Genomic DNA, 9,491 nt, shown 5'->3' with positions numbered 1-9,491 from the left:
TGCTGGACATTTTTCCTCCCTAGGTGCAGTACTTTGCATTTCTCCTTGTTGAACTGCATTCTGTTGTTTTCCACCCATATGTCCAAGCTGTCCAGGTCTGCTTGTAGTTGTTCCCTGCCCTCCGGTGTGTGCACTTCTCCCCACAGTTTTGTGTCATCCGCAAACTTGGACAGAGTACACTTCACTCCCTCATCCAAGTCGCTGATGAAGATGTTGAAGAGTATCGGTCCAAGGACCGAGCCCTGCGGGACCCCACTGCCCACACCCTTCCAGGTCGATACCGACCCATCCACTACGACCCTCTGGGTGTGGTCCTCCAGTCAATTCGCCACCCACCGGACTGTGTAGTCATCCAAGTCACAGCCTCTTAACTTGTTCACCAGTATGGGGTGGGATAACGTATCGAAGGCCTTCCTGAAGTCTAAGTATATGACATCCACCCCTACTCCTGCGTCCAGGCATTTTGTAACCTGGTCATAAAAAGAGACTAGATTAGTCAGGCACGATCTGCCTGCTACGAACCCGTGCTGGTTTCCCCTCAGCATAATATGTAAAATAAGCACAACTGGGCCCCTTCTTCACTTAGGGCCCTAGGCATGTGCCTAGTTTGCCTATGCGTTAATCTGATCCTGAGGCTTGGGGGCAGCGGGAAGTGGGGTGGGGGGGAGGTTAGTTCTGGGTTCCAGGTGGTGGCATTGGGTGGCAGAGGGGCTGGTTGGGGCAGAAGAGTGCTGAAACTATGGGTTCTCCCACCTCCCACTGTCAGGGACAGTACTATCTTACAGTGAAGTTAATTTATTTACCAGGCCGTAATACTGGCACATGTGTAGACAGTGATGATTTACTGCAGAGCTAGTCACTCAACTCCACAGTAAAGTGCATATATAGATGCACCCTGTTAAAGTACACTGCTCCCAAACATCCTTTTTCATGGTACAGAGATGTCTCTAAGTAGTCAATATTCAGAACACAATATTATAATCACAGTAAGGAACCACACAATCTCTTACTCCCCACTTTGTTACAGCAGATGCAGAATATGACCATTAATGGAAGCATTATTCTAAAGTTTGGACATGTCATATACTCCACCCCCTCTCCGGCAGCTGAGCCAAAAGAACCCAGCACAGTTTCATGGATTCTGCTGCTCTGTTGTAGCAGACTAACAATTCTGCAGCAGTATCATTTAAAATTAAGAATAAATGTTTCTAATGCTTTGTGTACAGAAACAGTTAATGCTATCAAGATCATTACTCCATTCATAATTTGTTTTGCAAAACAAGTTTGTCATTTTCTGACTAGCTCTGCTCTTTATACCAGCTATTTAGGTCTCTCACTCTCATATAAGAATTACTATTACATAGCTCTTGGTTAGTGCTTTCTTAGTCTTTAGATCTCAAAGTGCTTTATGTGGAGGTCAGTAAAATTATCCCCATTTTACAGATGGAGCAACTGAGGCCCAGTGTCCCAAATCACCCATGAGGCCCTTGGCAGAAGCAAAGGCAGAACCCAACGCATATGAGTTTCAGTTAAGCCTCTGATGCTTTTCCTCATCCCAAGAACTCCTTTTAATGCTCAAAACTTCACTTCATTTGGACAGTCTTAAGACATCTTTCTTTGACTCTCTTGCTTCCTGCTCTAAGCCAAAGCCTACATGGCTTGGAAGTCCTCAGGCAACCAAAACTGGCTAGTAAAAAGGACGAACAGAAAACTAACCAGACCAACCCACTGGCATTATAATAGATCAGGTAAGCTAGCAGCCAATCTTCACAGATCTGTGCTCACCCAGCCCAAACCACACATGGATCTCCCTACCACCAGGGACTTCCCTGGCTTCTATCTCCCACATTGTCCTTTCCCACACCTCCTCCTACCCCAGTGGCTCCAAGGGGATTGAGGCCATGAGCAGAAGAGAACTCCTGGTGCTCCAAGGGGAGAAAATGCCCCTGGCTGCCATGCTACATGGTGTCTTTGAGAGGTACAGCCCCCACACAGCTGCCCAGGCCTCAGCCTAGCTTGTGTGCACCCTCTGGTGCGTGAGGAGGTTGGAGCTGCGGCTGAAGCTCCGTCCGCACTCTGCACACTGGTATGGCCGCACGCCAGCATGAGTGCGCTGGTGCTGAAGGAGATTGGACCTTGCGCCAAAGCTCCGCCCACACTGGGCGCATGTGTGTGGCCGCTGTCCTGCATGGACCTGCTGATGTTCGCTGAGCTCTGTGTCACGGCCAAAGCACTTCCCACACTGGGCGCACTGGCAGGGGCTGTCCCCCACGTGCAGTCTCTGGTGCCGGATGAGGGCAGAGCTCATGGTGAAGCTCCGCCCACACTGAATGCACTGGTAGGGCCTCTCGCCTGTGTGGATGGTCCAGTGCTGGAGGAGGTGGGAGCTGAGGCTGAAGCTCTGCCCACACTGGCACGCATAGGGCCTCTCGCCCGTGTGCACACGCCGGTGCTGCACCAGGTGGGAGCTGACACTGAAGCTCCGCCCACACTCTGTGCAGACGTAGGGCCTCTCGCCCGTGTGCACGCGCCGGTGCCGCACCAGGTGGGAGCTGACTCGGAAGCTCTTCCCGCAGTCCAGGCAGGCGTAGGGCTTCTCGCCTGTGTGGATGAGCTGGTGCCGGAGGAAGGTTGAGCTCTGTGAGAAGCGCTTGCCACAGTCCGGGCATGCATAGGGGCGCTCTCCAGTGTGCGTGCGCTGGTGTATGGCTAGGGACGAGCTCTTGGGGAAGCTCTTCCCGCAGGCGGCACATGTATTGGGTCTCCCCTCTGGGTGGGTGGGAGGCCCAGCAGTGCTGTCTTGCTCCCTCCCTCCTTGCTGGGGGGATTCTCCTGGTGTCTTCTCAGGGTGGTGTCTCTGGTGTTTTTCTGATCCACAATGAGTCTCTCGGTCTACTCCCAGCTCACCTTCAGGTCTATCTGGCACAGTTATCTGAGAAGCTCTCCTGTCAGAGGCTCCATGCGAGGGCTTGTCCTCATTCTGGCTCTCCACGCCGTTGCCTGGTGGAATGAAAAGAGGACCCAGCCATGATTCCCTCCTTGCATGTGGCGAAAGAAACCCTCAGGGCTTGGAACTACAGTAGGGCTGGACATGATCAATACCAGTAGTCACCTGAAGTAAACCTTAGACTTCCCTGGGAGAAGAGCCTAATTCTGTCTCAACTTCCCACCATATGAAGGAAGTTCATATGGTGGGAACTTCCAAGGGTTGGTGGTGGTGGGGCACCCTTGCTTCATATCTGTCTGGACTGGTTGAAAGGCTATGAGGGTATGAGAAGTCCTGGTTAGGCAAGCGAAGGAGATGGGATGCTACAGAACAGGGAGAGCATGCAGCAGTGTGGACAGAACATGCAGTAGTGTGGGTTTCTGAACTGGCTTATGTTTATTCCTCACCTGTGTGGGCACTGGTCAAGGTTTCCTTGCAACCTCGTTTATTGGGACCCCTTGGTTCTTCCATCCAGGAGTTTGCATCAAGTTTGGGAGCAGGATAATTCTTCTCTGGGGAAGGAGGCAGGTGAAATCAGAGTTTGTTACATAGGCACTACGTATTCATTATGCCAAAAAAAAATGATCCATGATTTTAAACCCAGTCTGTATCATAAGTGGAGGGCAGTTTTGTCCATGCAGATGTAGTTCATGGAAGAGTCCAGCTGAGGATTGGGGCCCAGTGATTGAATCATATGGCTACCTGCAGGGATTATATCAATGAATGCTCAGCTCAGGCCGGATGCCCCAGCCCATAGTACAGCCAAGAGCATGGTTGATGGGGAAGACTGAAGAATAGCCCCTAATGGCTCTGGAGAGCCTGCACCAGTGATGGGAGGAATGTTTTGCACTGGAAGGGTATTTATTCTGTGATGCCTTAATAAATAAGACCTCAAGAGGGATATGACTCAGTTGGAGAATCAAAAAGGGGGAAACTGAGGCACATAAATGCAATGCCTGGCCATGGAGCAGTGTGATCCAGATCTGTGCCTTGCAACAGTACCATGTGGAAATAACTGATATCTGCCAACCCTCCTTGTAGGCTAGCTGACAAACTCCACACTGATGACCTGGGCAAAAATCAAGTAATTTAATTTTCACTGTTTATATTTAGCTATGTAGAGAGACCAGAAAGTAGCCCCATGTATGGAGAAGACACAGGTATAGCAGAATCTGTGTAATGGCATACCTGTTGCTTGCAGACTCCAGTTGTTTGTATGCTTTCCCGTAGGACAAAAACATTTACTGTCTATACCATTAAACTTGCTCATACATTTTGGTTTACCACCTAAGTCAGAACTAGCTAAAACTAGTAAAAAGATAGCCCAAGACTGGTTAACTGAATCTCAGCTCAGACATGAGTGCCCATGAAATGGTGGAAAAATGAACATTTGCTCAATAAAACCTAGAAAAACAGGAAACAAACATCATCAGTGTTTTCACCAGGCAGGGTTTATGCTACTCACAGATACAAAAGCAGGGAACAGGTGGCACAAATGAAGATGATGTTTCTGACCTGGCAAGTAAGAGAGAGAGAATTTACCCAATATTATTTCCCACAATGACAAACTGGTCTGCTATGGGACACCCATGGGGCTGTGTGAGGCTGTCTGTTAGAAGAAGCTTACAGGGATCATGGATGATACTAATAAAGATGGTGATACCGAAGCACTTGGCTCAGCCAGTGACAGGAGTAAAGTTCGACACACGCTTTGCCAGTTTATGGGAGAGAATCTCTCTGAAGATGTTGCCTGTTTTTAGCAACTGGAAGATTGTCTTGAGAAAAAAAAATAGGAGCTGTTTGCAGACAAAGATAACATTTCGTGTCACAAGAACTGCATTTTCTCAGTATCTGCTGTACTATCTTATTTTATTCCTGAGTTAACTGTATTTGTTGTTTGCACTGTTTTCATAAGATCATTTGTTTTTTTCTGAGCTATCTTAACTGTTTTGCTATTTCATAGTTTTACTTACTGCGTCTATTGTATTTGTTGTGGTTTGCATTGATTCAAATAAAGCAGTTGCAACATTATATTAAGTTACATATGAGATGTTTGGAATAATTATGCTACACACCCCTGGAGTGTTTTTTTTAAAGTCCTGCTCTGTTTATTAACATAGTCCAGCTATGTAATTTTCTTGAGAAAAGAGGCTATGCAAATAACCAGAACCTACTGCATTGTGTATATACTAGTGATCAGACTGGCCAACCTGACAACCCTCTCCCCAAGAACAGCTGTAGCTATGGGCCATTATTGTCGTGTATTATTCATTATGTAAGCCCTGACAACGCACTTAGTTTGGCATGAGATACAACCTGAAGCCAAACAACAGCACAGAGAATTGCAAGATCGGATCAGACCTCATAGCTCAGCTAGTGAGACGTCTTTCCCTGACAGCCAAACAAGGTGCTTTGGAAGACAGCAGAGGGTTGAAGTAATAGTATTACCAAGAACATGTGAATGAAATTCTTGAATCAAAGCAACTGGGATTAAAAATCATGGGTGAATCTCCTGAATCTGCAGGGGCCAGATTTCACCAAGTGTATAGCAACATCATACATACTGATTTTTACCAATTCTCTGACCAAGCAGCACAGAAAATCTAGTCTGGTTACTCTCCCCAGAGCAGCACGTTCGCTCTCTACTGGGCAGAGGAGGGGAGTTACTGTCTGCTCCCATTCCACCTGCCCCAGGAAAATCCAAAATAAGGATCCAGCAGTGATGCAGTAGCTGGATCTGGGATATTGTAATTCATCTCCCCACCCTTTTCTCTTCTTCTCCCCCATCACTCTCTCTTCTTTCCCTTGCTATCTCCACTCCTTCTGTGGTTGACCACTGCTACACTCCTAGTGCAATCACTCAGGAAGCTATCAGCCCCAAGAGCCTGTGGGTGGTTCCCTGTGGAGGTGGTTGATGTGGGGCTCAGAGGCAACAGGGATGGGAAAGGAAGGAGCATCTCTAGTGGAGTCTCAACCCATACCCAACATGTTCCCTGTTACCTGATGTGCCTGACCCAGGAGGGGTTTGCAGACTATTTGCTCCTCCAAGAAGGTAGTTATAGCCAGGGAGAGCGCATCCGAGCTTGCTGTGGGCCTCTAAATGATGTCTGTTAGAAGCATAAATCCCACAGGAGCCGGGAGGACAGCAGCCCGTGGGTCTGTGCTCTTGCACAGGAGGAAGGCACAAGCAGCATTTCACCCGGGAAGCTCAACCCCCCAAATACTAAGCACAGGAAATATAGAAGCAGAGAGAGAAGCAGACTTCTGTCTCTTCCCAGCAGCCACCCCCCTCTAGTGGCAGAAACAAGGGGGGCTTGTGTCAATTCTCTGTTAGCAGGTGAGGAAGCCACTGCCTTGGCTGCCAGCGTGAGTCCTGGTCCTGACTGTGGTCACTGCTGTCGGGCATGAGCGCAGCGTGACAGCCTCAACCAGCTTCAGTCTGGCTAGACTGACTGACTGTGTGTGTGTGTGTGTGTGTGTGTGTGTGTGTGTGTGTGTGTGTGTGTGTGTGTGTGTGTGTGTGTGTGTGTGTGTGTAATTCTCTTTTTTCTGTCTTGATTCAATCAGTCTAAAGATAGTTGTGTCTCCAGTTGGTTGACTTCTGTTAGTCCCCAAAACTCTGCAGTGTTATTATGGTTTGTCTGTGAGCTGTTCCCAACTGCTGTGAGTTTGTTTTAAGAATTCACTGCCTATTTCAGAAAAAAAGCTTTTCCAGAGTGTGGCCTGTGCTGTAAGTTGCTAGTTACAGTTCGCTGCGTTTGACTGGTGATATGCTCCGATTTTCTTTTCTCTGATTAAATGAATTACAGACTCCTAGCAGATAACAAGTTACACATTCCTGACATTAATGTGCAAGACTTTTTGTACAACTACTTTCAGGAATAGCAGTGGCTGGTTTGAATGTTCATGAACAACTATAGAATAGCCTGACTCCCATAATGGGACTTAAATCCAAAAAGACTCATCCTAATATATATATTAGGTTCACATATCCTTTTTTTTAGTATTAAACTTACTGTCATATCTACTAACCCTAATTTTTGAACTGCCATTGTAACTGCTGTGTCTCAGCTCTTTCCATTTTCCACCAAGAGACAAGGGTGAGATTGGTGCTCATGGTCTAAAAGGTAAGAGACCACTGCTCACTCGCTAGTAGAAATCATTGTATCCATTATGATATTAATAATGAGACACTGAATCAATAAAGGACAGATGTGATGTCATGTCTGACCTTCCACATAGCCCCAGACTCTCAGAGGAAAACAGCTTCTGACACCTTGCTTAGCTCCTAGTTAGAGATGTGACATTTATCATTAAGAGCTTAGAGCCTGAGGCCCCTGCTACACGTTACATATATTACACAATTAACTGGTTAAGCTTGCAATAAATTTAGACCAGCCTCATGTGCAAAGTAACTATCATATAATAAAAATGACTATCCCACTATAAAAAGACCCAACCAGCTCCAAATTTAGTGCATGAATATGTGTAATAACTCTTTAGCTGGTTTCTATCCAGCTTTAATCTTGACATGTAATAGGGCCCTGAATTGAATAAGAGGACCCTTTAATCTCTTTGAATCGAATTGGAACCCTCCAAACTGATTCAGAGAGGTTTGGAAAGATTCAGCAATTCAGACATAGACACAACTTTTAATGTTTTTTCTACTTACCTCTAGGTAGCAGGCAGCTCGTGAACTCTATAATGCTGGGGTGCACAGAGTGAGGGAGGATGGAAACTTGGGTAAAGGTAGCGCAGACTTAATACTTGGGAATAAGGCAGATGTCAATGATGATGGCACTTACCATTTCTTTCACACTGCTCTTGTGCCCAACAGGAGACACTGAATTGCACATTGACCTCACAGACTTTGAAAACAACAGATCTTATGCCAGGTACAGATCAGTCAAGATTTCAGGGGAGTCTGACAAATACAAGCTGAGTCTGGGAGACATGGGTGCTGGTGATGCAGGGTGGGGGGACTTGTTCAATGTTATTCATCGCAAAGACAAAACAAATGTCTCTAATGGAAATGTAGGACATCCTGTGGGGAAGCAGAAGGGAACCCATCCTGTGCAAGTCTGCAACTCCTGGCTCAGGAGCATAAAAATAATTCTACAAGGGACATTGTTCCTTTAATTCTGTCTCAGGAAGCAGATTGATGCCCATCTTGCTGGGGTCATTTGACCCCGGCAATCTTTCCTGCCCAAGTGCAGGCGAGCTGGACCCGATGATCTGTAAAGTCCCTTCCAGCCCCTAACATCCATGAAACTGTGAAAGACCTAGGAGAAAGGAGATAAAACCTCTCTGTCTCCTGATCCCTTCTTCTCCCATTTCACTACTTGCCCTGATGATCCATGTGGAAACTGCCACTACATTTACCAGGTTTAGCAGACCTTATGTGACAGGGCAGGCCCTTGACCAGGCTCTTTTGTTCAGGGACTCACTCTTGACTGGCTGATGTAGTATGGAATAGGTCCAACCTCAGTACTCCACCACTTCAGAATGGGCCCCTTCATACAATGTCTGGCCAGAAGAAGTGGCACATGTCCTGGCACCTACATCTCCCTGTTCCCCTACATATGACCAGCAAAAAGTCTGGCATGAGATAAAGGAGCTTACCCTGATACAGAAGGATCCGTGTATTTCCCCTCTCTGTCCATCTTTGTCACGGTTAGTTTTCTGAGGTTAGATGTGTACAAGCAGCCTCCGATATAAAACATACCGAGAACTGGATTCCGATCTCGCTAGCCAGTGTAACTACTGTAATATGGAACGATGTGTGTAAGCAGAGACTCAAGTGCTGGATGTGCAGTTCTCTGAACATTGCTAAAAAACGATAGTCCTTTGCTTATGAGCCAGTTGTGCTTCCATTCATATAGAAAGTTAATTAATTTATTCCAAGTGATTAATTCAACATTAGGGACATAGAAAGTACCCTTAGGGTATGTACAGACATTTCGGGAGGTTAGATAGAGTTAAAAATGGCCAACCGACCTAAGGTAAGTCAGGATGGTGGGGGTGGGGGTGGGGAGAGGGGGAGGCACTAGTGGGGAGGATTGGTGGGATGAGGGAGTGAGTGAGGTCCATGGGGGGAGCTGCAGGAATTGGGTGGGCTAGCAGAGTCCACAGGGGGGTTGGGGGGATTCAAGAGGGTTTGGTAGGATTAGGGGAGCAAGCGGGGTTTGCAGGGGGACATTGGGGGGATAGGGGATTCTATTGGGGTCTGTGGGGGAGCTGGTGGGGTCCAGGAGGGTTTGGCAGGATTGGGGGACTAGCAGGGCTCCTGGGTGGTTGCAGGGGGGCTCTCCCTCCCTGGGACCAGGGGCTATTTTTAGCCCCCTGACCTTCCCCACTCCCAGACAAACAAGTCTCCCCTGCAGCAACTCCTCCCACCTCACCTGCCCCACCTTACATCCTTAGCTCCTAGCACTGACAAATAGCGGTAAAACCAGCACCAGGAGCGGCTTGGGGATGGTGGGGGGTAGCGGGGTTCAGGGGACTG

At 47.6% G+C, this 9,491-nt stretch overlaps 1 protein-coding gene across 10 annotated transcripts in view; it reads right to left on the bottom strand.

Annotated features, from left to right (window-relative positions):
• Window positions 1-660: 660 nt before the first annotated feature.
• Window positions 661-9,491, bottom strand: part of LOC102378718 (zinc finger protein 239-like) — an 11,046-nt gene continuing 2,215 nt past the window's right edge. For 2 of the 10 annotated variants that reach the window (XM_014522760.2, XM_014522762.2), the window contains 3 exons: window positions 4,175-4,501; window positions 3,394-3,498; window positions 661-3,000 (listed from right to left, as the gene is read on the bottom strand). In XM_014522760.2, coding sequence (XP_014378246.1) covers window positions 2,012-3,000; window positions 3,394-3,498; window positions 4,175-4,256 — 1,176 coding nt within the window. In that variant the 5' untranslated portion in view covers window positions 4,257-4,501 and the 3' untranslated portion in view covers window positions 661-2,011. Of the gene's footprint in view, window positions 3,001-3,393; window positions 3,499-4,174; window positions 6,196-8,608; window positions 8,750-9,491 lie in introns of those variants that run through there. The other 8 variants (XM_025211183.1, XM_014522757.2, XM_025211182.1 and 5 more) reach the window with 8 other exon arrangements.

This window comes from Alligator sinensis, unplaced genomic scaffold (assembly GCF_000455745.1).
Source record: "Alligator sinensis unplaced genomic scaffold, ASM45574v1 scaffold323_2, whole genome shotgun sequence".
NCBI lineage: Eukaryota > Metazoa > Chordata > Crocodylia > Alligatoridae > Alligator > Alligator sinensis.
The sequence above is the reverse complement of the archived record's forward strand: the minus strand, read 5'-3'. Positions and strand labels throughout refer to the sequence as shown.